At 40.0% G+C, this 27,559-nt stretch overlaps 1 protein-coding gene and 1 pseudogene across 3 annotated transcripts in view; one reads left to right on the top strand and one right to left on the bottom strand.

The window, feature by feature from the left end:
- GLT1D1 (glycosyltransferase 1 domain containing 1) overlaps positions 1–27,559 on the top strand; it is a 117,514-nt gene that overhangs the window by 25,518 nt on the left and 64,437 nt on the right. For 2 of the 3 annotated variants that reach the window (XM_005217659.5, XM_024977227.2), the window contains exons 3-5: positions 1,048–1,153; positions 9,593–9,644; positions 27,013–27,049. In XM_005217659.5, the coding sequence (XP_005217716.1) occupies positions 1,048–1,153; positions 9,593–9,644; positions 27,013–27,049 (195 nt within the window). The remainder of the gene's footprint in view (positions 1–1,047; positions 1,154–9,592; positions 9,645–27,012; positions 27,050–27,559) is intronic. The other variant, NM_001192447.1, reaches the window with a different exon arrangement.
- LOC100140533 (MOB-like protein phocein) lies at positions 22,674–23,450 on the bottom strand (annotated as a pseudogene).

The raw sequence follows: 27,559 nt of genomic DNA, 5'->3' as shown, positions 1-27,559 counted from the left end.
GTTGTCCGACTCTGTGCGACCCCATAGATGGCAGCCCACCAGGCTTCCCCGTCCCTGGGATTCTCCAGGCAAGAACACTGGAGTGGGTTGCCATTTCCTTCTCCAGTGCATGAAAGTGAAAAGTGAAAGGGAAGTCACTCAGTCGTGTCCGACTCTAGCGACCCCATGGACTGCAGCCCACCAGGCTTCTCTGTCCCTGGGATTCTCCAGGTAAGAACACTGGAGTGGGTTGCCATTTCCTTCTCCAATGCATGAAAGTAAAAATGAAAGTTGTGTCTGACTCTTAGTAGCTCCATGGACTGCAGCCTACCAGGCTCCTCTGTCCATGGATTTTCCAGGCAAGAGTACTGGAGTGGGGTGCCATTGCCTTCTCTGATATATGTGTTAATATACTATATTGGTGTTTTTCTTTCTGACTTACTTCACTTTGTATAATAGGCTCCAGTTTCATCCACCTCAATAGAACTGATTCAACTGTGTTCTTTTTAATAGCCGAATAATATTCCATTGTGTATATGTGCCACAACTTTCTTATCCATTCATCTGCCAATGGACATCTAGGTTGCTTCCATATCCTAGCTATTGTAAACAGTGCTGTGATGAACACTGGGGTACATGTGTCTCTTTCAATTCTGTTTTCCTCAGTGATATCACATCTTCTTTATCAACTCATCTATCAGTGGATATGTAGGTTCCTTTCATGTCCTAAATATTATAAATAGTGCTGCAGTGAACATTGGGGTACTTGTGTCTTTTTGAATTATGATTATACTTGACTTTGATAGATGGAAGCTAACAACATTTTTCATATGTTAAAATTTAAAGCATATTGATTTAAAATGGCCTTGCCTCACATGAGTAACCCCATGTAATGTTCACAATGGTGATACCTAATCTATTCAGGGGAGGTGGATGTAATTGAACAAACAACATGACCCAGTCCATATGTTTTGGGAACTTTGGTTTTTTATATCAATGCTTGGGGATAATTAGTGAGAGGGTGTTTTAAAGGTAAACTGTGCTTTGTTAAGTATCCTAATTTTGCAGGTAATGGAATTCCTTTTGGAATCATCTTTGGTGGAACTGATTTAAATGAAGATGTTAACCAGGGAGATAAAAACAAAGTGATGGGAAAAGTCCTTGAAGAAGCCAGGTAATCCTTAAGAGAATTTCACAGGAGTTAAGCATGTAACCTTTTTGGATAAAATTCATTAACACAAAACGATGGAGTAAACCAGTAGTTTGGAAGTTTTTATGTCTTACCCTAAAAAAAAATTTCTTTCCTTCTTTCATTTTTTAATTCAGTCGGCACATGTTTATTTACCAGGAATAGTCACTGTAAACAAGTTACTCGTCTTGAGCAATTCTTTGACTTCAGTTACTATTGGATGAATGTTCTTAAAATGTTTGTTGCGGTGGAAGAGACAGAATTATTGCTAAGAGTGAATAAGGGTAAACTCAGGCTTTATTAGCACACAATTTAGGGTCAACTTTGCATCCGGTTTGCCCAAGTCGAATGTTTTCATTTTTCCAGTTTTATTGAGATATAATTGACATGCAGAACTGTATCCATTTAAGGTGGTGGTTTCTTGCTAAGTCCTGTCTAACTCCTGTGACCCCATGGACCTTAACCTGCCAGGCTCTTCTGTCCATGGGGTTTCCCAGGCAAGAATACTAGAGTAGGTTGTCATTTTCTTCTTCCAAGGATCTTCCCAACCCAGGAACTGAACCCAGCTTTCCTGTATTGCAGGCAACTTCTTTACTGATTGAGCCATCAGGGGTGAGCCATCAGGCATAATGATTTGATTTGAAATGATTATCACAGCAAATTTAGTGAACATCCATCATCTCCTATAGCTACAAATTTAATTAAATAGAAAAGAGATTTTTTTTTCCCTTGTGGTGAGATTTACTTAAATGCGTAAGATTTACTCTCTTAGTTCCCCAACCAGGGATAGAACCGGTGCCCCTTGCAGTGGGGAGCATGGCGTCCTAACCACTGGACCACCAGGAAAGTTCCTGAAACTTTGTGCCTTTTGACTAATACCTTCCTGTTTCTCCCTCCCCTACCTTCTTTCATCCTACTCATGCTTCCATGAGTTTGCCTATTTTAGATCCCACATATTGGTGGAGTCACCCCCCCATGCCCTGCCATTTGTCCTTCAATGTCTGGCTTGTTTCTCTGAGCATAAGTATGCCCCGAGTTCATCCATGTTGTTGCAGACGACCGATGTCCTCCTTTTTAGAGGCTGAATAGTATTCTAGTGTATGTGCATGCCACATTTTCTTTAAAAAAAAAATTATTTATTTATTTTTGGTTGCTCTGGGTCTTTGTTGCTGCACACAGGCCTTCTCTAGCTGGGGCAAGTGGAAGCTACTTTCTGTTGCAGTGTGTGGACTCAGTGGTTGGAGCGCATGGGCTTCACTGCTCTGTGGCAGGTGGGATCTTGCCCCACCAGGGATCCAGACCCTTTCCCCTGCATTGGCAGGCGGATTCTTAACAACTGGACCACCAGGGAAGTCCCATGCCACATTTTATGTATCCATTTGTGTATTGATGTGTATTTAGGTTGCTTCCATATCCCCAATATGTGGCCAGCCTTGGGTTTTTTGTGGCTCATCTGTCACCCTTCTATGGCTGAGGAACTGTGGTTAGGGAATCCTGGCCTTTTCAAATCTGTATAATTGTCCCATTTCTGATCCATATCTAGGACAGAACTCCAGGTTCTATTGTACAGCCTAGTTCAGTTCAGTTCAGTTCATTCGCTCAGTTGTGTCTGACTCTTTGTGACCCCATGGACTGCGGCATACTAGGCTTCCCTGTCCATCACCAACTCCCAGAGTTTACTCAAACTCATGTCCATTGAGTCGGTGATGCCATCTGACCATCTCATCCTCTGTCGTCCCCTTCTCCTCCTGATCTCAATCTTTCCCAGCATCAGGGTCTTTTCCAATGAGTTAGTTCTTCACATCAGGTGGCCAGAGTATTGGAGTTTCAGTTCCAGCATCAGTCCTTCCAATGAATATTCAGGACTGATTTCCTTTAGGATGGACTGGTTGAACCTCATTGCAGTCCAAAGGACTCTCAAGAGTCTTTTCCAACACCACAGTTCAAAAGCAACAGTTCTTTGATGCTCAGCTTTCTTTATAGTCCAACTCTCATATCCATACATGACTACTGAAAAAACCATAGCTTTGACCAGATGGACCTTTGTTGGCAAAGTAATGTCTCTGCTTTTTAATATGCTGTCTAGGTTGGTCATAACTTTTCTTCCAAGGAGCGAACATCTTTTAATTTCATGGCTGCAGTCACCATCTGCAGTGATTTTGGAGCCCCCCCCAAAGTAAAGTCTGCCACTATTTCCACTGTTTCCCCATCTATTTGCCATGAAGTGATGGGACCAATTATAATCTTAGTTTTCTGAATGTTGAGTTTTAAGCCAACTTTTTCACTCTCCTCTTTCACTTTCATCAAGAGGCTCTTTAGTTCTTCTTCGCTTTCGCCGTAAGGGTGGTATCATCTGCATATCTGAAGTTATTGATATTTCTCTCAGCAATCTTGATTCCAGCTTGTGCTTCATCCAGCCCAGAGTTTCTCTCGATGTACTTTGCATAAAAGTTAAATAAGCAGGGTGACAATATACAGCCTTGATGCACTCCTTTCCCGATTTGGAACCAGTTTGTTGTTCCATGTCCAGTTCTAACGTTGCATCTTGACCTGCATACAGATTTTTCAGTAAGCAGGTTATATTGTCTGATATGCCCATCTGATTTTCCACAGTTTGTTGTGATCCACACAGTCAAAGGCTTTGATGTAATCAATAAAGCAGAAATAGATGTTTTTCTGCAACTCTCGTGCTTTTTTCGATGATCCAACAGATGTTGGCAATTTGATCTCTGGTTCCTCTGCCTTTTCTAAAACGAGCTTGAACATCTGGAAGTTCACGGTTCATGTACTGTTGAAGCCTGGCGCCCCCAATGTCTTTTGGTTAAGACAGGTGCCGGTCTTGCTCCTTAAAACTAGGGTCACAGTTGGATGTAGTTGCACTGCAGGACCCTGCTTCTTCCTGAAGACTTCCTGGAAACAAATGTGGCAATACAACCCTTTCAACATAAGGAGTACCTTCTATATACATGTGTGTGTGTTACAATAAATAAAGGCGTGAAAACAGTGCCGCCTCACCTTGAAAGGCGATGTATCATTGCAGGTTTTCTTCTTGTTGTTGTTCTTACACCCTCAAAATTTAATGTCTTCAGATTCCTTCAGTCTGTAATGCATTATCTTTTAGAAGGAAAATCATTCTTCTTGGGAGAAACAGTATGGAATAAATCATCTTATGATATTGTCATTAGCATTATTCATTGTGTTATTATTAAAACACACATTGACTTTTATTTGGGGGCTATTGATTGAAGTTAGTGGGCAGGGAAGTTGCATGAATCATAGATTTTTTGTCTGACACTATACAGCGCAGTTTTCTATAGAACAAAGTATTGAACTTGTCTAGCTTTATGACAGGTGTTTCATTTGAATACTTATATTTTTCCTACAAGGTATACTTTTCAACTTTAAAATTTTATTTATTGATTGGCCTCGCCATGCAACAAGCAAGATCTTGATTGCTAGACCAGGGATCAAACCTGTACCCTCTGCAGTGGAAGCTCAGGGACTAACCACTGGACAACCAGGAAATTCCCTCAACTTTTTTAGTATTTAAAACTTTTTTTCCTGTATGGTATAGTATGTGAACTTATTTTAGCACTCACTTTTTTTGATTTCTGAACACTGTAATAAGTATTTGGTAGTTATAAACACCAAAATTAAATAAGGACTATTTGAAATTTGTGAAAGTTGCTTAGTGAAGGATCATCCAGGTGCCTATTAGAAAAAAACTTAACCTTTCCAAGCAAATGAACAGTAGTTTGTATGGAATGAATTGCCTCATAAATACTTCCACGATTATGAAATCTATAGCACATTAGTAGGTTAAACCACACGAAATTACTGTTTTGTGGGTCAAAAATGGTTGAACGTAAGTAATTTCATATGGCTTTTGAGATACTTAGTGTTACTGAAGATGTTTTTGACAAACAGAATTCTTTGTCAATGTAAATATGATTTGAAATGGCAGTATTCAAGCGAAAGTGGTAGTTTTTATATTTTTCCTAAGATATATGTTTCTGTTTATGGTTACTTCAGATAGTATTTCTTTTATTTTTTACTCAAGTATAGTTGATTTCCAATGTTGTGTTAATTTCTGCTGTAAAGCAAAGTGATTCGGTTATACACATATACATTTTTAAAAAATATTCTTCTCTGTTATAGATTATCACAGGATACTGAATATAGTTAGTTCCCTGTACCATACAGTAAGACCTTATTGTTTATCCATTTTATATATGATAGTTTGTTTCTGCTAACCCCAACCTCCAAATCCATCCCTCCCCCTTGGCAACCGTAAGTCTGTTCTCTATGTCCCTGAGTCTGTTTTGGTTTCATAGATAAGTTCATTTCTGTCAAATTTTAGATTCCACAGAAAAGTGACATTACATATTTGTCTTCGTCTGTCTGACTGATTTCACTTAGTATGATAATCTCCAGGCCTATCCATGTTGTTGCAAATGACATTATTTCATTCTTTTTCTGTGGCCAAGTAATATTCCAATGTGTGTATGCACCACATTTTCATTATCCATTCATCTGTTGATGGACGTTTAGGTTGTTTCCATGTCTTGCCTATTGTAAATAGTCTAAATGAGGAAATGGCAACCCACTCCAGTGTTCTTGCCTGGTGAATCCTATGACGAGGGGAGCCTTGCAGGCTGCGGTTCATAGAGTTGCACAGAGTCAGACATGACTGAAGTGACTTAGCACATGTTATTTTAAATGTCTTTTTCTTCTGAGGATCTTTGGGCTAAGAACTCTTTTAAAAGGTTATTTGTTAGGTGAGTGTAAACCCAGGGCTACTGTTTCTATATAAGGGGCCACAATAAAGACCGTGTTATCTGCAGCTCTGAAATAAGTGACATGTCCGACAAGTTAATTCCAGTTGACCCTCCTGACTCCTGGGACATTTTCCCGTGCACCTTCGTCAAGGCTGTATATTGTCACCTGTTTATTTAACTTATATGCAGAGTACATCATGAGAAACGCTGGACTGGAAGAAACACAAGCTGGAACCAAGATTGCCGGGAGAAATATCAATAACCTCAGACATGCAGATGACACCACCCTTATGGCAGAAAGTGAAGAGGAACTCAAAAGCCTCTTGATGAAAGTGAAAGAGGAGAGTGAAAAAGTTGGCTTAAAGCTCAGCATTCAGAAAACAAAGATCATGGCATCTGGTCCCATCACTTCATGGGAAATAGATGGGGAAACAGTGGAAACAGTGTCAGACTTTATTTTTTTGGGCTCCAAAATCACTACAGATGATGACTGCAGCCATGAAATTAAAAGATGCTTACTCCTTGGAAGGAAAGTTATGACCAACCTAGATAGCATATTCAAAAGCAGAGACATTACTTTGCTAACAAAGGTTCGTCTAGTCAAGGCTATGGTTTTTCCTGTGGTCATGTATGGATGTTAGAGTTGGACTGTGAAGAAGGCTGAGCGCCAAAGAATTGATGCTTTTGAACTGTGGTGTTGGAGAAGACTCTTGAGAGTCCCTTGGACTGCAAGGAGATCCAACCAGTCCATTCTGAAGGAGATCAGCCCTGGGATTTCTTTAAGTTGACTCATTGGAAAAGACTCTGATGCTGGGAGGGATTGGGGGCAAGAGGGGAAGGGGATGACAGAGGATGAGATGGCTGGATGGCATCACTGACTCGATGAACGTGAGTCTGAGTGAACTCCGGGAGTTGGTGATGGACAGGGAGGCCTGGCGTGCTGCGATTCATGGGGTCACAAAGAGTCGGACATGACTGAGCGACTGATCTGATCTGATCTGATCTCTGATGAAAACCCTCCCAAGAATCTCATTCTTCCCTGTTGTCTTAAATACACTGTAGCTCCTACTGGTGCCTCATCCTGGGTGTCAAATGAGCAGGATGTGATGGTGGGGACCATTATTTAGGTAGGAACAGTCATCATCAGCCTCCAGGCTATGATGCACACAGAGTCCACTCTGCACACCTGGGACATTTTTCATTTCTTTTCTCCCTCTCTCCATTCTTTTCTCACCCTCACCTGTTTGGATTTTAGGGCAAACTCCTGTTGGAATTTACGGCAAAACTGTTCCTTCTCTTGCTTATTCACTCATTCAGCTGGCAGGTATTTTTGCCTCCTGGGTGCCAGACGCTCCAAGGGGCTGGGGTGGTGGATGTGAGCAGAGCAGTGTTCCAGCACATGTGGAGCTGACATTCTCACAGGAAGCGAGAGCGTCAGACTTGCCAAATGAGTGGATTTCCCTTTCCACAAAAGCCTGAGGACTGCACTTGTGCATGTATTCATCAATGCTGTTATGAGGTACAATGCACAGTCTTAGTGTCACTGACCTCGTTCTCTGTTCAATGGCTCTTCTTGGTTCTTGGGATCTTTTCTTTTTTGACAGTGTGAGGCTGTCACTGGCCACGTGGGGTGCCCTAACATCTTGCAGATGTGCTGGTAGTTGCATGAGTACTAGTGGAAAATAATAATAGCAGATGTGAAATGAACTAGGGACCAGCAACTGTGGCAGGCAATTTATAGGCAAGGTGTTCTTTGTTTGGCTCTTAAGTTTCTCATTTTTGCAGTTTTCTGCCAATGAAAGTTTCTACACTCCTTGTAACTGCTGTTTAGCTGCTTGTCTTTCCTTTTTATCTCCATTTTTTAGAAAAAAATTGATGGCCTTAGAATACAGTTGATTTTATCATTTCGCCAATGTTTGGGGGCGGAGCATAGAGAGTATCTCACTGGATTCTCCAATCCCTACTGGACTCAGATGCAAGGTTTAATGTGGTCTGGTCCTCGTCGCTCATGTTTAACATACACAAAGGGAAGGATTCCATATTTCTCCCTTAAGTAAGGAGCATACGATTGGCTGTGTCTGGGATTGGTTGCTGGTTGTAAAAGTGGGAGGGGAGAAGGGAAGGCTTGGAGAAGACACAGACAAGGGAATACAAGCTCCCCTTTCTGGGTCACGCCACAGGGAAAGAATCACATAAGAATCACATAATAATGCTTTTTTTGTTGACTATGCTGTGTGTGCAGCTTGCAGAACTTTAGTTTTCCAACCAAGGATCGTATCCTGACCACAGAAGCACCAAGTTGTAACCACTCAACTGCCAGGGAATTCCCTATTAATGGGTCTTTGCTCCAACATTCTTTGCTGCACTGTTTGTGTAATGATGATTTTCTATTTCTACCACTCCTACATTGGTTAATTGGAATTCTACTACAAGAAGAGTTGTCTGTTTGACCCTAGTTACTTGTTCAATTATTTATATAGTTATATCAACATGGACTCATGGCTATTTATTTTTATTTTATTGGGTTGGCCAAAAAGTTCGTTTGGGTTTTTTGGTGCCATCTTACAGAATAAATTTTTTAAAAAATAAATTTATTTATTTTAATTGGAGGCTAATTACTTTACAATATTGTAGTGGTTTTGCCATACATTGACATGAATCCGCCACAGGTGTACATATGTTCCCCATCCTGAACCCCTCTCCCACCTCCCTCCTCATCCCATTCCTCTGGGTCATCCCAGTGCACCAGCCCGGAGTACCCTGTCTCATGCATCGAACCTGGACTGGCGATCCATTTCACATATGATAATATATATGTTTCAGTGCCATTCTCCCAAATCATCCCACCCTCGCCCTCTCCCACAGAGTCCAAAAGACTGTTCTATACATCTGTGTCTCTTGCTGTCTCGCATATAGGGTTATCATTACCATCTTTCTAAATTCCATATATGTGTGTTAATATACTGTATTGGTGTTTTCCTTTCTGGCTTAATTCACTCTTACAAAATGAATTTTGGGCCAACTCAGTATGTGACTCTGTAGCTCCTATTACTTTTTTTGGTGCCCAAATCACCCCAGCCATGGCCATCGGAGATATTTTGAGTTGACTTCTGCATCCTTTCGATAAGCCCTCTCTATATTTTGAACTCTCTTACTTTCTGGCTCCATACCTGGTTCATTCCATGGGTACCCAGTCCCACTTCTGGAAACACGCAATTCTTAATGAGTGGGGACATTCACATTCTTTGTCCACAAACATTCAATAAATCTTGAGCACTTTAGCCTAGTCTTCCTTTAGCGAAGCTAGTGAGCCACATATCCTGCCCCTGAATATTAAGAAGTTCCTTGCTTCTCTCATCCATCTTGCTTTCTGTCGTTATCTCTGCTTCTCTCTCCTTCCATAAAGGAACAAGAAAGATAGGAAGCTTTGAGCTTCATTTGTTTATTTCCTGCCTACACAACTTCTTTTTTTGGATGTGAGTGGAGATGAGACCTAATAGCCAACAACCACGACTAATAGAGATTGATTGCGCTGTAAATTCCGCTTCTCACCTGTCTGTCACCATTTGTTCCAGAGCGCTGTTTTTCAGTTATGTTGATTAGATTCTGCCCTAATTGTTATCATTCTTTTTGTTCGCTTTCCTAGGTTTGCTGTTGCTTTCACGGAGTCAATGAAGGAAACGGCACAAAGACAGTGGGTAGGTGTTCCTTTCGTGTTTTGATTTGGGCAGGGCTGGCGAAGTTGCAGCGTTGGAGAATAGGAAGGCAGTTTTATTAAAGAGCTGACCACCTTCCTATTGGCACTGCCCGTTCGTGGTGGCCATCATGGTGTATTATATTTCTCATATATTGACTTTTTCTTTTTTTTAAATTTGTGTAGGTACTCTTAAACCTTCACTGATTTTTTTTTTTTCCTGATGTTCTTGAATAGCAAAAATAGCCCAATACCTAGATCTTTTCATTCTTTGTCAGTTCTCCTTTTGTGTGCTCAGATGCAATGGTTTACAAATCACACTGTAAATGTTGCAGCATCCTTGTACACATTGAGAAAATCTGATTGCACAAGTAGTCCCTTAGGTGGCACCTGGAGTTTCCTAGGCTGGACTCTTATTTGAAGAGCGTTAACAAGCAGAGGGCTTTGTCGCTCTGCGAGTTAATGCCCTTATTGACTTTCTAAATTCACTACAACTTAGGGGACAGGTGAGAGGAACTGGCGGGAGTCTAAATCCTCTGTAGAGCCCTGGTGGAGCTGGTGTATGCAAAACTAGAGAAAAAAGCCAGCCGAAATGCCACTTTCCTTGGGTGGACCATAGACACGAGGCTGTTTTCTCAGGTGGTGGCCCTCTGCAGTGTGCCTGGGCTACCAGGATTGCTGGCCCCTAGGCTTTGCCAGCCAATCATTGTGCTGGCACTTACACACTTACACCACAGCACTCACACCATTGTCACCTGGAAGCATTATTCCTGTTGGTGGCATTTTGCTGGCTATGTGCATTCTTTATCTGTGGGATTTCAACTCATAAAACCTTATGCTTGGAAATGGCTACAATGCAACAAGGGCAGATACAGTCTTTTGTGGGAATGGTGGTCCTTTACCAAAGCCCAGAGTACCGTGTGCACTTGAGATCCCCTGCAGCCAGAGTGGGGAGAGTCTTTTTTTTTTTTTCACCTTGAACTCTACAGGCAGAGAATCCGGGGGGGCATTTTTCAGTGCAATGTAATGAATGAAAAACAGCAAGCTTCCTAGCTGCTAGTTTCATGTCTGTATCAGTTTGACTGTTCATCAGCCTTATGGCAGTGATGTACCAGTGGTTCTCAAAGGGATTTCCCTGGGACTCTCTCAGGATCTCTGCAGAGTCAAACCAATTTCCTTCATAATGCTCAGACTTTATCAGAGGCATGATGAAAGGCAAAAACCTTTTTCACCATGTGGAGAGCACTGGTGAGGAAAACGCTGATGCCTTCATCCTCATGAAGGCAGGGGTACCCATGGATTATTCACCACCACCCACTTGTAGTTAAAAAACAAGAGCTAGTTTCGCTTAAGGATGTCCTCGATGAAGCATAAAAATTATTGATTTTCTCAAATATTAACCTTTGAATACATTTTTAAAATGTTTTGTGTGTTGACCTGGAAAGTATACATCAGCTGTTTCTGCTGGGTCTGAGTGAAGGATGGGGTTATCTTGACCAAAAGCCCTGGTGGGATGTTGGGGTTGTAGACTGAACCAGTTACTTCTTCATAGGACTTTTTTTATCTAAAAGACTGGTAGCCAAATTATGTTTCCTCAGACTTGGGCATCTGGCAGTCATTTAATCATTTCCTTAAAAATGAGACAATTGAGTGAGTTGCTTCCAGAAACACAACGAGTAGTATTTATTGCCGATGACACCATTTGAATTTTCAAGCAAAAATTAGAATTTGGTAGAAAATCCCAAGGACAGAAGAGTCTGGCGGGCTATAGACCATGGGATGGCAAAGAGTTGGAGGTGACTGGGAGACTGAGCACACACACAAGCTGCCAAGAGGCAGACTGCTTCCCTGCACAGCCTTTCCTGATGAGATCAGCGGTCATGTTAACAAATGTGATTTTTTTTTTTTTTCGAATGCTGTTTAATGAAATGGTTCCACGTTAGGAAGACCTGTGTCACTCAGTGAACCAATATTTTTCAAAAGACTAACAGGTGGCACTACAGAATGATACATAGATAACAGAACCATCAAAGTGCAAGACAGATCTATGGATTTTACTATATCAGAATGTGATGTAATTTCAGATTCCGTCTTGCAACTCACATTTAAGAAATAACCATTTGTTGAGTTTCGGTGTCATCAGTTCAGTTGCTTAGTCATGTCTGACTCTTTGTGACCCCGTGGACTGCAGCACACCAGGCTTCCCTGTCCATCACCAACTCCCAGAGCTTGCTCAAACTCATGTCCATTGAGTCAGTGATGCCATCCAACCATCTCATCCTCTGTTGTCCCCTTCTCTTCCCACCTTCGATCTTTCCCAGCCTGAGGGTCTTTTCCAGTGAGTCAGTTCTTTGCATCAGGTGGCCAGAGTATTGGAGTTTCAGCTTCAGCACCAGTCCTTCCAATGAATATTCAGGACTGATTTCCTTTAGGATTGACTGGTTGGATCTCCTTGTAGTCCAAGGGACTCTCAAGAGTCTTCTCCAGCACCACAGTTTAAAAACATCAATTCAGCTTTCTTTATAGTCCAACTCTCACATCCATACATGGCCACTGGAAAAACCACAGCTTTGACTAAACAGACCTTTGTCTGCAAAGTAATGTCTCTGCTTTTTAATATGCTGTCTAGGTTGATCATAGCTTTTCTTCCAATGAGCAAGGGTTTGGTGTCATATCCAAGAATAAAACCCATAATGATCTGAAAAGGCTCAGGAAGGGCTAAGATTAAAATACTCCTCACCATTTTAACTACCTATCAGCAAGAAGCAGAATTTTCTTTCTATACCTCAGCCTAAACAACATATGGAAACAGATTGAATAGAGTAGCAAATATGAGACTCCAGCTGTCTTCTGTTAAGCCAAACATAAAAGAGGGGTTTTCCTTGTTGAAGCATATTTCTCCCCCATGAGTTTCCCCCCCTTTCTCTAATTTCTCAATTTTTTTAAATTTATTTTTTAATCAGAGAATAATTGCTTTACAGTGTTGCTAGGGTCCAGTCCCGGTGGATCCAGGGAACTCGAAGCGGGGACCGCGGCGGCGAGGATCAGGAAACAATTGCTTAATTAAACGTTAATTAAGGATATAAAGAGTGGCTAAATAAGGATAGCTCAGTGAGGAAATTCAGTAGAGAAAAGAGGCTGAATAATTCAGCCAGAAGGTGAGAGAAAGAACGACATGGGGAGACCAAGCTTCGGTGAACAAGGCCCGCATTTTATTTTCCAAAGTAGTTTTTATTCCTTAAGTTATGCATAGAGGATAATGGGGGAAGGGGTAGAGTCATGCAGTAAGCCAGGCTTTCTTCCTGCAAACTTATCATATGCAAAAGTTTAGGTGATTTGCATCATTTTCTGGCCCAGAGGCCTGTTAACATTTTAAGACCCTTTCTTCAGAAAACTTATTTTTCTCTAAAGGTGATTAGTCAAGCACCACCCTCCAAAAGCATTAGATAAAGTTGCATTCCTACAGGGCAAAGGTGTGGTGGGCTCTAACAAGAAAAAGAATTAACTCAAGGGTCCAAGGTTACAAACATTAAAGCTGCTACTTACATTTCTATACACCAGTTATATCAATCAATACACTGCCAGGGACACAGTAGGTAAGGGATATGGAGACTTAGCAGCAAACATTGGCCCAACAAGTGAAAAACCCTTCACCAATACAATTTCTAATCAAACTTTTAACTGCTCAAAGGAATCTGTATTTAGACAGTTTAGAACATCTCATGCCTCTCACAGTTGGGAGGCTCTAAACAATCACATGTGGCAGGAAAAACCTATTCAGGCAGGCTAGAGGACTCCCAAAGGAGTTTGTAGGTTGAAACACTATCACACCCAGGAACTTTATTAACTGGAGCTGTAAGTTAACTCTTTTTTCAGAGAGAGGGACTGGGGGACAGCCCCCTGTAAAGTCAGAGGTGTAGGTGAGAGCACAAAGCAGAAAGTAGGCAGACTCTGGTTTTGGGGGTAGATGCTCGAGAATTTCCAGGGGGACTCCTGAGGCTCCATCCCGCCTTTGCATATGCTGAGCCTCCTTCCTCATGACCTTTGCCACGGGCAGAGTTCCTCACGCTGGCTCCCGGCACAATGTTGTATTGGTTCCTGCCATACAACATTGGTTCCTGCCAGTCGTAACTATATGTGTATACACATATATCCCTTCCCTCTTGAGCCTCCCTTCCACCCTACCCTCCCACCCCTGTAGGTCATCACAGAGTGCCAGGCTGGGCTCCCTTAACTTCTCAATTTGAATGTCACCTTTGTCTGTAAAATCTGTGTGTCTCCAAAATTGGTAGAGATCTGTTCACTGCTGTATCAGTTATTTTTTGCTACATAACTGCTGCTGCTAAGTCACTTCAGTCGTGTCTGACTCTGTGTGACCCCATAGACGGCAGCCTACCAGGCTCCCGTCCCTGGGATTCTCCAGGCAAGAACACTGGAGTGGGTTGCCATTTCCTTCTCCAATGCATGAAAGTGAAAAGTGAAAGTGAAGTTGCTTGGTCATGTCCAACTCTTCGAGACCCCATGGACTGCAGCCTACCAGGCTCCTCTGTCCATGGGATTTCCCAGGCAAGAGTACTGGAGTGGGGTGCATAACAAAGCTCATCAAACATAGTGCTTTAAGACAAACATTTATCATGTGTTCTTTGTGTTGTCTGGGCATTTCTGGCTGAGGTTGGCTCAGCAAGGCTGGGTGCTCCAACGTGGCTTAGCTCACATGCTGGAGCCCCTCAGCTGGGCTGGCTGGGACACTTGCTGTCTCTCTCTATGTGCTCTATTGCCCTGTATTAAGTTCAGTGGCAGGAGAGCGCAGGCACCAGTGCATGAGCTGGCTGCACGCTTCTGCCTGTGTGATGTTTGCTCCTGTCCTGTTGGCCAGAGCAAGTCAAGAATGGAGACGTTATCTCCATCTCATTACAGGATGATTTTCAAGATAGCCTTGAAAAAGGTTGGATTCAAGGAGGGGGTAATCTGTGGTCCATTTTAATAATCTGCCACATTTAGCATTTGTCTCTCACGATTATAACACTTCTTTCCTTTACTTTTCTCTCCATGTGGCTGTGAGCTCTTTGAGGTCAGGAACCAGATATGGTTCACCCCGTTATCCCCAGAGGTAGCATAACTAACACCTCCCATTCAATACATTTTTGTCCAGTTGACTTTGTCAGGAACGGATCCTCCTTTAAAAGTTTTTAATATAGAAATATCCAAGCATTCACAAAAGTAGCAAGAATAGTCGGGTAAAAATCTATATACATACTGTCTACTTACCATTCTCCAATCCTTATTCAATCTGCTCTCATTCTCTACTCACAACTCCTACACACACACACACATTTCTTTTTTCTGGACTATTTAAAAAAAATCACAACCACCATGCCATTTTATTGTTTTAACTTTCCAACCCAGCTTTTATTCTGAACAACTAATTGCTGTAGTTAGCTTCCAATTGTTTAGTCTATAAACCCCTTTGGGTGGCCCTGATAAAAGTCCCCTAAGTAGCATTACAATTTGATGAACGTTTTATGTTTCATTATTTTTTTTTAACTTTTTATTTTGTATTGGAGTATTGATGATGAACAATGCTGTGATAGGTTCAGGTGCACAGCAGAGTGCCCATTCCATTTTATCTGTGCATATATGCCATTTACCTGCAAATATTCCTTGGGTAAAAGCTTTTTTTTTTTTTTTTTTTAACATAAGCTCCATGTTATGGATCCATTTGTGGGCAGGAAGATCATAGTGTGTAAGGAAGAATTAAAAAGGGCTCAGGGATGTTAACATTTTGTGAATAAGTTGGAAGAACTTGAGTCAAGGAGTTTAGATGAGGAAAGGGAGGAGTATGGAGCCTTTGAGTTGCAGACACATTGAATTAGAGACAAAGATGGAACCTGAGGGGTAACTATCCAGCTGTGGTCAGAAAGGAGTGCAGCTGGAGATAACAGATGTAGGAGTCACCAGTGTCAAGGTGATACTTGAAGTGTGGAAATGATTATTCTTAGATGGGATTAACTTTTAGACGTGATGATGAGAAAGCGGTGTTAAATGCATAGTTCAATTACATTTGGGGCCGACTTTGCAGTCCTGGTGATAATAGCTAGCAGTATCCTATATGAAGAGTCAATTCTTTTTTTTTTGGCTGGGCCTAGGGGCTTGCTGGATCTTAGTTCCCCTTCCACTGCGGTGAGCCCTGAGCCACTGCAGTGCAATGAGAGCAGAGTCCTACCCACCGGACAACCAGGGAATTCCTGGAAGGATCATCTTACATTTCAAGATTAAGTTGGCCATTTGCCTGCCACCCAGGAGGTCAGTCACACTCTAATCCTGGGTTAGCAGTCTTTGTTTTCAGAAAGATACTTTCCCGAATATAATAACAAGGCATTTGAAGAAAAATGGGAGAAGTCAGCAAAACTTGTTTGGTTTTGGATGATGATATCAGAGGCAGTATCATAAAAGCTCATAGCAGAAAGGATGAATTTATTTTTATAGTTTAAAGTGGTGGAGTTAGTTATTAAATTTGAAGGTGAACCTGTTTTTTATTTTTTTAATACAGCTTTTTGGAATTTTTTTTTTTTTGGTGAATGATTTTTTGATAAAGTTAGCTCAATATCTTTATTTGGTTAGTTTTTAAAAATAAAAACTATATAGAAATAATATAAAGGTTAACTGTTCAGCCATATCTTTGGAATTCTTTGAGACGGATTTTTGTGGAAAGACTGTTTATAGATCTGTGTTCTGAACAGTGATGCAGTTTTTGAATAATTAAGGTTTGTTCTTCATTATTGAACTGCCAGCTTTTGTTTTTAATTCTTTCTTCTTTATTTTGGTGAGCAGGCTTGACTCAGGTATAAATATAGCTAATCCTTTCTAATTATTATCAGACCAGAATCAAGTTCCAATAATCCCAGATTAGAAAGAAAGATTTACAGCCTTTGCTTCTTACCGCTTTTGTGATGTCATTAGAGTCTGTGTAGATAAATACAGTTTTGAGCATAAAAGCTGGCCTAAAACTTATATTTTCTCAAGCTTCATTTGTATAAAAACACATGCATGCTCTTAAAAAATTTTAATTTTATTAAAAAAAATCTAATTTTATTAAAAAATTTTTTTTTGCCTCTGCCATGTGGCATGTGGGATCTTAGTTCCCTGGTCAGGAACTGAACCCATGCCCCCTGCATTGGAAGTGTCCTCACACCACTTAACCACTGCATCACCAGGGAAGTCCCCATAGGCACTCTCTTGATACCAGTACTAGAAGTTCAGTGCAACCTACAAAGGTGAGCCATGGATCTAATTTAAAATTTTCTGGTAGCCACATTTTAAAAAGTAAGTGGAAACAAGAAAAATCAGTTTTAATGATCTGTTTGACTTAATCCACCTCCTGGAGTTAGCCAATCTGTGAAAGATAAGCCAACCTGCAAAGACTGCCCTCACTTTTGACATCAACTGCAAGTTCAGGGGGTCCCCAGAACCAGCCTCAAGTTTGAGAATTTTCTTGCAAGATTCAGAACTCACTGAGTGTTATTATACTCACAGTTATGGTTTATTGCTGGGAAAGGATACAGACTAAAATCAGCCAGAGGAAGAGACACGGGCTGATCCTCCATGGCCTTCTCTCTGGTGGAGCCAAGACTGTGTGCCCTCTGGTTATCCACCTGTGGTTATTTTAACCTCCAGTTATTTTAAAACAGATTTTATTTGTGTATAGTTGCTTTATGATTTTGTGTCAGTTTCTGCTGTACAACAAAGTGAATCAGCTGTATATATACATGTATCCCCTTTTTTTGGATTTCCTTCCCATTTAGGTCACTACAGAGGACAGAGTAGAGTTCCCTGAACTATGTAGTAGGTTCTGATTGGTTACCTGTTTTATACATAGTAGTATATATACGGGACTTCCCTGGTGGCTCAGACGGTAAAGCGTCTGTCTACAATGTGGGAGACCCGGGTTCGATCCCTGGGTCGGGAAGATCCCCTGGAGAAGGAAATGGCAATCCACTCCAGTACTATTGCCTGGAAAATCCCACGGACAGAGGAGCCTGGTAGGCTACAGTCCATGGTGTCGCAAAGAGTCAGACACGACTAAGCGACTTCACTTCACTTCACTTCACTTTAGTATATATACACCAGTCCCAATCTTCCAATTCATCCCACCTTCCTTCCCCGCCTTGGTGTCCATATGTTTATTCTCGACATCTGTGTCTCTATTTTTGCTTTGCAAATGAGTTCATCTGTACCATTTTTCTAGATTCCACATATATGAATTAATATGCGATATTTCTCTTTCTGACTTCACTCTGTATGACAGACTAAAAATAGAACTACCATATGACCCAGCAATCCCACTTGTGGGCATATACCTGGAGAAAACCGTAATTCTGAAAGATACATGCACCCCAATGCTTATTGCAGCACTATTTGCAATAGCCAAGACACGGAAGCAACCTAAATATCCATCAACAGAGGAATGGGTAAAGAAGATGTGACACATATATACCATGGACTATTACTCAGCCACAAGAAAAAGAAATCATGCCATCTGCAGAGATATTAATTAACTTCCAGTTATTGATCTGAGACGGTATACACAGAGTTTTGCTAGCCCAGGAAGCTCACTCGAGTTTGGTGTCCAAAGTTTATTCTGGGGCTCATTGCATAGACTTGATTGACTGACTACATGGTTGGATCCAGTCTCCCAAGTGGACTGATACCACTTGATCCAAAGGCCCCACCTTCCATCACGTGGTGGTCTTCCTGGCTTGCCAGTCCCCACCTCAGACTGTTAGCTGCGGCTGGCCCCACCCTAGGCAATACATGCCCCTTAGGAATCACATAGATTATTTCCCAGAAGCCTAGGGCATGAGCAGGACCTGTCTTGGCCGAGGCCACGTTCTTAATTTTTTTTTTTTTTTAATTTGGTTGCATCAGATCTTAGTTGTGGCACACAGGCTTAGTTGTCCCATGGCATGTGGGATTGGATTTCGATAAAGAAAGTTTTATCTCTTTTAATTGGAATGCCTTTGTTTGGGCTGGTCATTGTTTTTTTAATGTTACTTATGTCAGCCTTAATGTGACGTCCTGCCTACTTTGTAAGGAAGCACTTTCCCAGGGGGCTTTTTACTAGGTCTGCCTTAGTATTTACCACCCAAGTTCAATATTGGTTATGTTTTGGGATAGTACTACTCTGTTGTTTTGTGATATTTTACCTTTGATTTGGTGTGTTTAAGAATTTGATTCACCATACATGTCTAACTGTGATCTAGGCATTGTACAAATTTAAAACAAAGTACAGTTACTGCCACAGTAACAGACCTTCAGAATGCAAATTTGGGCACTTCTAATTCTAGTCCGTGTTCAGAATGCTTTCTCTAAACTCACCAGGCTTTTACCAGAAAATGTAACTATTTCACCAGAATAATTAAAAACAAATTCGGTATGGATATAGTCTTAACTGAAGCCTTTTCTCTCTGCAGAACCAATGAGTGTGGTTTAATTTGTCTCCATTGAGTTCAAAACAGCACAGGCCTGTGTAAAGTTTAACTGCACTGTTCATGTACTTTTTTTCTAGTAAGTACTCAGCTAAGAGGACTTTTTCTAAATTCAAATATTTGTTAACTATTTTTACAAAATCGTGAGCTTGAGTCAATATTGCTTGATGCAATTATCAGATTCAGAACAACCAACATGTCACATGGGTACTCTTTGCTGAGTTTAGTGCTGAGCTAAGTTTCCTGGCATTGTTACTTTTTAGTGGTTTTTTTTTTTTTTTAATTATGAAACTGAGTCCCTGACTCCAGAGCCCTCGTGTATCTACCCTGCCTTGGCACTCCTGAAAGAAAAATAACTTTCTGGAAGCAGTTAGGCGATACTTAAAGAGTAATTTTCCTTTCATTGTGTACCTATACTCATCAAAGTTCTTTTAGAAGTTAAAATACAGAAAGCCAGACAGATCTCATTGGCTGTCATATGCCCGGTTCATGGCACAGGTGAGCTCAAAAGGCCAATGTCCGTGTGAGTTCTGTTCTAATCTGAATGCGCTGCCTCTTGCCTAATCGTTGAAGTTCGTTGTCCTGAGAATTGCTTATTTCTTCTTCTTCCTGCATGGCCTACTGCTTTATATCTGATCATCTTTGAAAAATCACATCGACAGAAGCTGCACAGACCACATCTTTTATTATAGCTTCTACTACAGTGGAAACTTAGGAAACATTTGCTTCCTTTGTTTCATCTCTGGAAACCCTAGTTTGTAATGCTGGCCCTCCCTGCAAATAGGCTGCAAAGGAAGCTCCAGGGACTGGTCATATCCTAGGGAGCTAATCATTTCTAATAACTTCTATTATGATTGGCTTCCCTCAGAGATTTCTTGATAGAACTGCAAGTGTTCTTTGCATTTTTTCCCCCATGTGAGATCCTTGGGAATTGAAAAATTTTAAAGTTTTTCCAAAGAATGGAAAAACTCATCAATTTCAGAGTATAGATTCTGAGTTAACATTTCCCATAACCTGGGGCACAAACTTTTGGAATGATCTGAAGTATTGCTTCTAATTCAAAAGATTACTAAGGCACAGAATGGTAGGGGAAGCTCCTGAATAAAATCAGCAATGTGTGCATGAATAAAATCATCTATGCATATGTGCTAAGTCGCTTCAGATGTGTCCGACTCTTTGCGACCCTGTGGACTGCAATCTACCAGGCTCCTCTGTCCATGGGATTCTCCACGCAAGAATACTGGAGTGGGTTGCCATGCCCTCCTGCAGGCAGATTCTTTACCACTAGCGCCACCTGGGAAGCCCCAGATCACCAACGATTCCACATTATTTACTCCATAGATTTAACTGTATTTTTAAAAAATCTTCCTGGGGATTTTCCTGTTGGCATTCCTATTTCTTGAATCGCTGGACTACATTACCTATTACACGTTCATGCCTTGATTTTTGCCCAGGGTTGTTTTAGTTTTATTTTTATTGCCTGTTCCAGATTTGATCCCCTGAAATCAGACCCCAATTTAGTTTTCAGATTTCTCCCCCATATCATTCATGGATTTTTTTCCTTTTCTTGAAAAGTCTTGGCTTGGTTCAGTTGTAAGAATTCCGTGAAAAGGTCGTGTCCCCTCCTTTTTATTTTTTTATTTATTTAAAAAAAATTTTTTTTTTTTTTTCCTTTGGGGTATTTTTTTTTTTATGATCAATTCCAAACACATAGTACAGGGAAGATGGAATGAGTAAGAAAAAAAAATTTTATTTCCCCATTAACACCAAGTCATATTATTCAAAATGTGTTTCAGAATACTTAGCCAGATCACCAAATCCCAGCCACTGCCTTAGTTCAAATGTCCACTAATAGTCAAGCAACAGAAATCCACTGAGACTTTTATACAGAGAGAAGAGCTACATTGCTATATATAATTTATTAACTTGGTTTAGTTTCTCGATATTTAGCAAGTTTGCATAAAAATGACTATTCCCATTGGTTCATAGTTACTTAATATAAATGCATAATTTCAAAGCCAATATTCCTTTCACTGTGAATATAAAACTTCTTAAAGAGAGTGTGGATTGGGACAAAATAATGACTGGCTGCTGGGATAGCACTGTTCAAAGCCAAATATACTGGCAGGATCAGAAAGCATAAATATATATACAAACTCTCAGGATGCTACTGTTTTCCACGTTTTTGCAATACATACTTAAGGTATGGTATGAATTATTTCCTCTAACTTGAAAAAAAAAGAATACTACATTTTAATCTTCATTTCAAAATAACTCATTCAAATGAAAAAGAAGTTCATTTGTTAATTCTGTTCAAAAGATGGATTTAAATATTTTCTTCACTACATGTACAATTTTTTTTTAACCTAAGTGTCTCATTACAACCAGCTCAGCAATAAGACCTCTAGTGCTTTGTTAGAAAACTGCATTCAGTAGGTACGACTGTAAAATCTATGGTTGAATCCTTCTTAAGACACTGAATTATAACCAACTCCAAAAAATGTATGAGCATTCAACAATACCTTTAGAACCTGTGAATTACTGCAAAAAAATTTTACATGTCCATATAATTCAAACATAAACTTTGTGGAGAAGGGGTGTAAAATAAATACTATAGTATTTTCCAACTCTATTTAAGTGCTGCCTAAATGGTTAGATGTGAAGATTAATATTACTAACATTATTAGTCAAACTATTTCAAGGACTGTTTTCCAAGTAGTGAGAACAATTTTGCAAAGCAAAGATAAGCAAGAGCCTATGCCAATACATTTTTTCCTGTAGTGTAATGTAATTGCTAATATGAGGTATAGTCTGTAAGCAATTAATACAAATATAAATAGGTATAGGTCACCACTAAATCACAGTCTGGCGAAAAGCTTCTCAGGTATGTAGTTTGAGGAGGGAGTAAGGGAAATGGAGAGAAGGGAAGGACAGGGCAGGTTTCCACTGGAAACATCATTTACACTCTTTATTGTTATCACTATGTTGTATGTAACTATCCACTGATGCAGAAAGGTAAATCCTTTCTAAGTATGCTGGTCTAGAATATACTTTGTGTAGCATAGTAAGATTACTTAAGTATTACTGATGCTTTATTTGCATTTATACTTGGATACACACATAATTATATGTATATCAAAAACTATAAACAGAATTTAAAAACTTTTATCTCATTTTAGAAAACTTATTAAGATAGAACTATGTGCTACAGAATTTCCTAGAATCCCAGGTATAAAACCAAAGGAAAACATTACTATGTCTTTAGTATAAATGGTTTGTGTGAAACCTCAAGCTCACTCATCTTTTTATAGATGTGTTTATTTGATGAGGATTGTGATCCAATGATTGTTTAGCAGCAATTTTACCAAACTGTAAATTCTTTTATTAACAGGTATTATAAACATAATACTAATCTTATTTAAAAACCATGAGTGCCACACAAGTGAATATACAGCTCATGAATAACTTAAAAAGTATTTCCCATTTTAAAAGGCAACACTCAGCATACAAAAACCTATACTAAACAAAGAAGCTATAATATGGATACATGATTGATGTGTCTAAAATGATATATATACAGTACATAATTAATGTTAATTATGCGATCAGTACGTTTTTTTCTATATGATTCCCTTCATGCTTCACTTTCCCCAGAAACTGAATTCTGAACTTCTTCTTCTAAAATTGGTACAATCAGGTTATCCTTGGACATCAAATTATATTTCATCACAAATTTAGTAAATCGATGACACAAAAATGTTTCATTTTCATATTCATCAAATATCTGCCGGTGATGAAAATAAGCATGTGAAAATATTCTGTAAATCCTACGGCATACTGATCCTAGTTTTGCTACAGATGATTCCTTTATGCTAACTCTGCTGGGAAAATATTTATTGCTATTCAGAAGACATGCAGCACCATCAAGTGTGTGTCTAGTGTAGTCTATAGCAGGACACTCTTTCGGTGTTTTATGAGCTGCACAAAGAAAAATCTACTGTTCAGTTGCTGTCATCTGAGTGCATGTATCTGAATGGCATTCACTCTGAAGTTTGACAGCAAGTCCATTTAGCTCAAGACAGAATTGCCTTAAATGTTCATACTTCCACACACCTTCATCTTGGCCTTCAGGTGGTTCAAGAATTTTGTCAATATTGGAACAATCTGCCCTTATGTTCTGTTGAATATACTGCTGAACAGCAAGTGTACTGTCCATTTCATCAAAGGATTCATCAGGCCAATTATAGAAATCCTGAGCCTTAGTACCCGGCCTGTTCCGCCTCAGCACAGCCGTCCCCTCCGCCATGACCATAGTGCCAGAGTCTGGGCGGCTGGAGTCGGTACCCGGATGTAGGGGACGGCTGCCTGCGCCTCCTTTTTATTTTTAATTCTTTTTTATTTTTTAGGCTTGCCTCTCAGCTTACAGGATCTTAGTTCCCCAACCAGGGATTGAATCCAGGGCCCTATCAGTGAAAAAGCTGAATCCTAACCACTGGACCATCAAGGAATTCCCTGGACATTATTTTCTTTTCTTGCTTAAAAACAATTTTTGAGGGGAAAAAGAAAAAGGAGAAAAGAAGAGACCTGTGTCACCTGAAAAGTGTCCAATTTCTGTGTTTTGTGATATATTTTGAGAGTTTTACACTTATTAGTCATGATTTCTTTGAACTCAAATCCATCATTAGAAGTTGTATTGAAATTGAAAATAAAAATTAATGGTTTTTGCCACCTGTAGAGGACGAAACTATGCACAGATTTTTAAAAATAATATTTATTGTGCTTTCCACTTAGCATAAAGTTTAATTTCAGGTCATATTAATCAAAGAGTGGGAAATCTTTTTGTTGTTGCCATCTGTCTGGTATTCCATTATACCACTACTACTACTAAGTTGCTTCAATTGTGTCCGACTCTGTGCGACCCCATGGACTGCAGCCTACCAGGCTCCTCTGTCCAGGGGATTTTTCAGGCAACAATACTGGAGTGGGGTGTCATTGCCTTCTCCCGGTATTCCATTATATAAAGGCATAAATGAGTATTTAAGTTTGTTACAAAGTCCCATATACATATAAGTATTTATCCAAAAAGGCCTTGGCTTTTTATATCTAGTAGTGGGTCAAATTAAGTAATGGTTTCACATAGACATTAAAAATGGAGGGAAAAAAATGGAGAATCTTCCTTTTCCATCCTTCCTACACACACACACATATACACAGTCTTCTTTTTCATTTTATGCATCAGTGAGCTCATCTTGCAAAGGAAATGATATATATGTAAGGACTTCAACTCATGTTATTTCAAGGCAAGTGAAACAATAAATATTGAGCAAAGAACACTGATTTGTATTTAGAATATTTTAATACAGAGAATGATTTTCAAAATCAATATAAGCCAATTGGCTTTTGCCAGATAGCTTTTTAGTGATTGAAAATAACTCAGATGCAGATTTCTTTTATACCATGCCTCTATTTTCTTGATTTGCCTGGGTAAGATCTTCAGATATCATTTATGACATGTTTTAAAAGCTTATGTCAGACTTGAGGGGGTTCAATAGATTCTGGGGAAATAATCCTCATAGACATAGGTAAAGATTAGCAGATAGACCCAGATGTTTCTACATAGGGTCAATTTATTCTGTTTATTGAGTTGAAATACTCATTTAATTAATTAATCTTTATTTTTGCCCAAAAGAGATTTCTTGAGAGGAGCTTTTGGGGTATATTTATTTATTTTTAAAAATCCTGCATATCTTTTTAAGAATAAATGTTTATTTATTTATCTGGCTGTGTTGGGTCTTACCTGTGGTGTGCAGGCTTAGTTGCCCCACGGCATGTGGGATCTTAGTTCCGTGATCCCTCAGCAGGAATCGAACCCACGTCCCCTGCATAGGAAGGTGGACTCTAATCACTGGAACACCAAGGAAGTCCCCAAAGAGGTTTTCTGTATTTCTAATTGCACAGCACAGTTCTAACGAACTCCATGTTGCCGGACTTTCATGAATCGAATTTATATAGAATTATATTGAATGTGTTTTTGTCAAACACATTGTATTACCTTTAAAGTTAAAATGCCATCTGGGTGTATTTTTTTTACCATGCTTCAATATCCTTCTTATAGACATTTTCTAACCCAATGTTGTAGCCTTTAGGGCTGGTTAAAGAAGAGATGCTCTTAAGCCTGTACCGCATTCCAATGCAATTTTCTTCAGTTTTCTAATGAAATTATAATTAAACAAAAAGGAATGTTTTAGGGCTCTGAGCTAAATTCTGACATCAAATAGTTACTATTATCCATTTTTTCCCCATTTAAGTTAACATCTTTTTTAACTAGTAGAGGTTTTTGAAACTTGTGTGTGTGTGTGTGTGTGTGTGTGTGTGTGTATTTTGGAGGCTTGCTATTTTAAGGGTTTTTTTTTGTTTTAAGGATGCCTCTCTGCTCTATGGTGAATTGAGGAGGATACACAAGACTTTTAGAGGTCTCAGATGCCTCTGATGGTTAAATGTAACATATCATGCTAAGGTGAAAAGCGAAACGAGACTGGTCTCCCTGTACCAACTTCCGATCAGCTGTTGTCCTAGCATGGCTGGAAGGTACCTCTCCCAGAAACTTCCTGTCCAGTAGGGAGAGGGCAGGGTAACCTCTACTTCTCCTCATCAATTATCTCTCCCTTCTTGGGACTGCCTCACCTTGAATTTGTTTCCTAAAACATAAAACTGATTTGAGGATGAAGGTCAAGTGGACCAGCAGATCACATGCAGAACGTGGGCTCCAGGTCACCTTAAGGACCTCTCAGAGCACCCCCCACCACACACACACATTCAGAGCTCAGCGTGGGGGAGACTTCTGGGGTGGCCACTCTTTACCTAGGTTAGTCACTTCATGCATGGAGCTAATATTTAGGCCTCCTGGCCAAAAAGTGCACCTTTTAAGACTTTTTCACCCAGGTGACCATATCTTTGGCTACTTACGAGAAACACCCATCGGAACCTACTTGACCCTGCCGCCCTTTACAAGCAGATGTCTCACTCGGCTCCTGCAGCTTCCGTCTTGGAGGTCTAACCCTGATTTTAAAAATATTTATGTCACTGTTTCAATATGAGCTCGAGAAATGGATTCTTTTTCTTTCTAGCAGTTTTGTGAAGTTCCACCAGAAAACATCACCAGGAGTAGTGAGTTTATCTCTGGGGACCCATATCTAGGTGATCATGCAAGTATCGCCTTGTCCCTTGATGTCAAAGAGGCTTTTGGGGAGGTGCTTTACAGAGTCCTTGAGACCAGTCCATTCAGCTCCTGAAAGAATCTGCCCCCCTGATGCCTGTCCTCCTGTTTCTCAACGTATTTGGTTCCCTTCCTCCATCTCCATCTTCTCCTCCATCTTTGTCTTCATCTCCTTCTCACTTCCTCCTCCTCCTTCTCCTCTGCCCCTTCCTCCTTTCTTCTCTAGAGGTGGGGAATGTACTCTCTCTTATTCAAGGACTTGTATCCTCAAACCACATTTCCCCCCAAAACTTCGACCTTCAGCCTCAGCTCCTGATGTGCACTTGATGGGCTTTGTCCCTGGCATGTTTTCTGTCTGAGCTTCATAACTCTTCGACTAACATAGCAACTATATTACAAGATATTTGTAATGATGCATAATGCTTGATTTAAGGGACATCTTTGTGCTTCTTATCTTAGAAATGCTGCATTTTTTAATGGGCTAACCCCCATTAAAAATAGAGGTAATTCTTTGCTCTTATAAAGTAACTAGTCTGTGAGCAGCTGTGTAGATGATTATTTTCGATGTTTGCCAAGAGGATATTTTTATGACCTTCATTTTATTTCTAAGAAACAATGAGAATGGATTATCAAATTTACTTTTTTTTTTCTCTTTCTCCCCTTTTCAAAAGCCACATGCTAAGGATAAGATCTATGTCCAGAGTCAAGGTAAGAAATTTAAAATATATATATTTGGGGAAAAAAAAAAAGTCTTTTATCTTTTAGAGTCATGTACTGAAATAGAATAATATGATGTCTGGGATTTACTTGAAAATAGTAAAATGGGTACATTTTTATTATCTTTATCATTAAGATAAAAAAGGAGAACCTTATAAAAGAATAATTTAAAATGCAGATCGCAGATCACTTAACAGAGTACAAACACTCTATCAGTGATATGTTTACGAAAGGAAAAGGATGAGCTTCTCCATTTATGTTGAGTTGAGATGGGGGCCCCGGAACCCTCTGCCTCCATTCCAACTCTTCCTGCCCTCCCCAGGGTCCTGCCCTGGTTGTGATTTCTGACATCCTTTCCTGAGACCCTCAGGATCTCCTAAACACAACTAGTAAAACATTGACCCACACAATAGGGAATCGACAGTTCCAGGAAGAACACAGCTTAGTCCAAGCTGAGATTAGAACCAATGCTGAGCTCAGGGTCACAAGTTCAATTCCACA

The sequence above is a fragment of the Bos taurus genome, chromosome 17, assembly GCF_002263795.3.
Source record: "Bos taurus isolate L1 Dominette 01449 registration number 42190680 breed Hereford chromosome 17, ARS-UCD2.0, whole genome shotgun sequence".
In the NCBI taxonomy this organism is placed as follows: domain Eukaryota; kingdom Metazoa; phylum Chordata; class Mammalia; order Artiodactyla; family Bovidae; genus Bos; species Bos taurus.
Note: the sequence above shows the minus strand (reverse complement) of the source record. Positions and strands in the feature narration are given on the sequence as shown.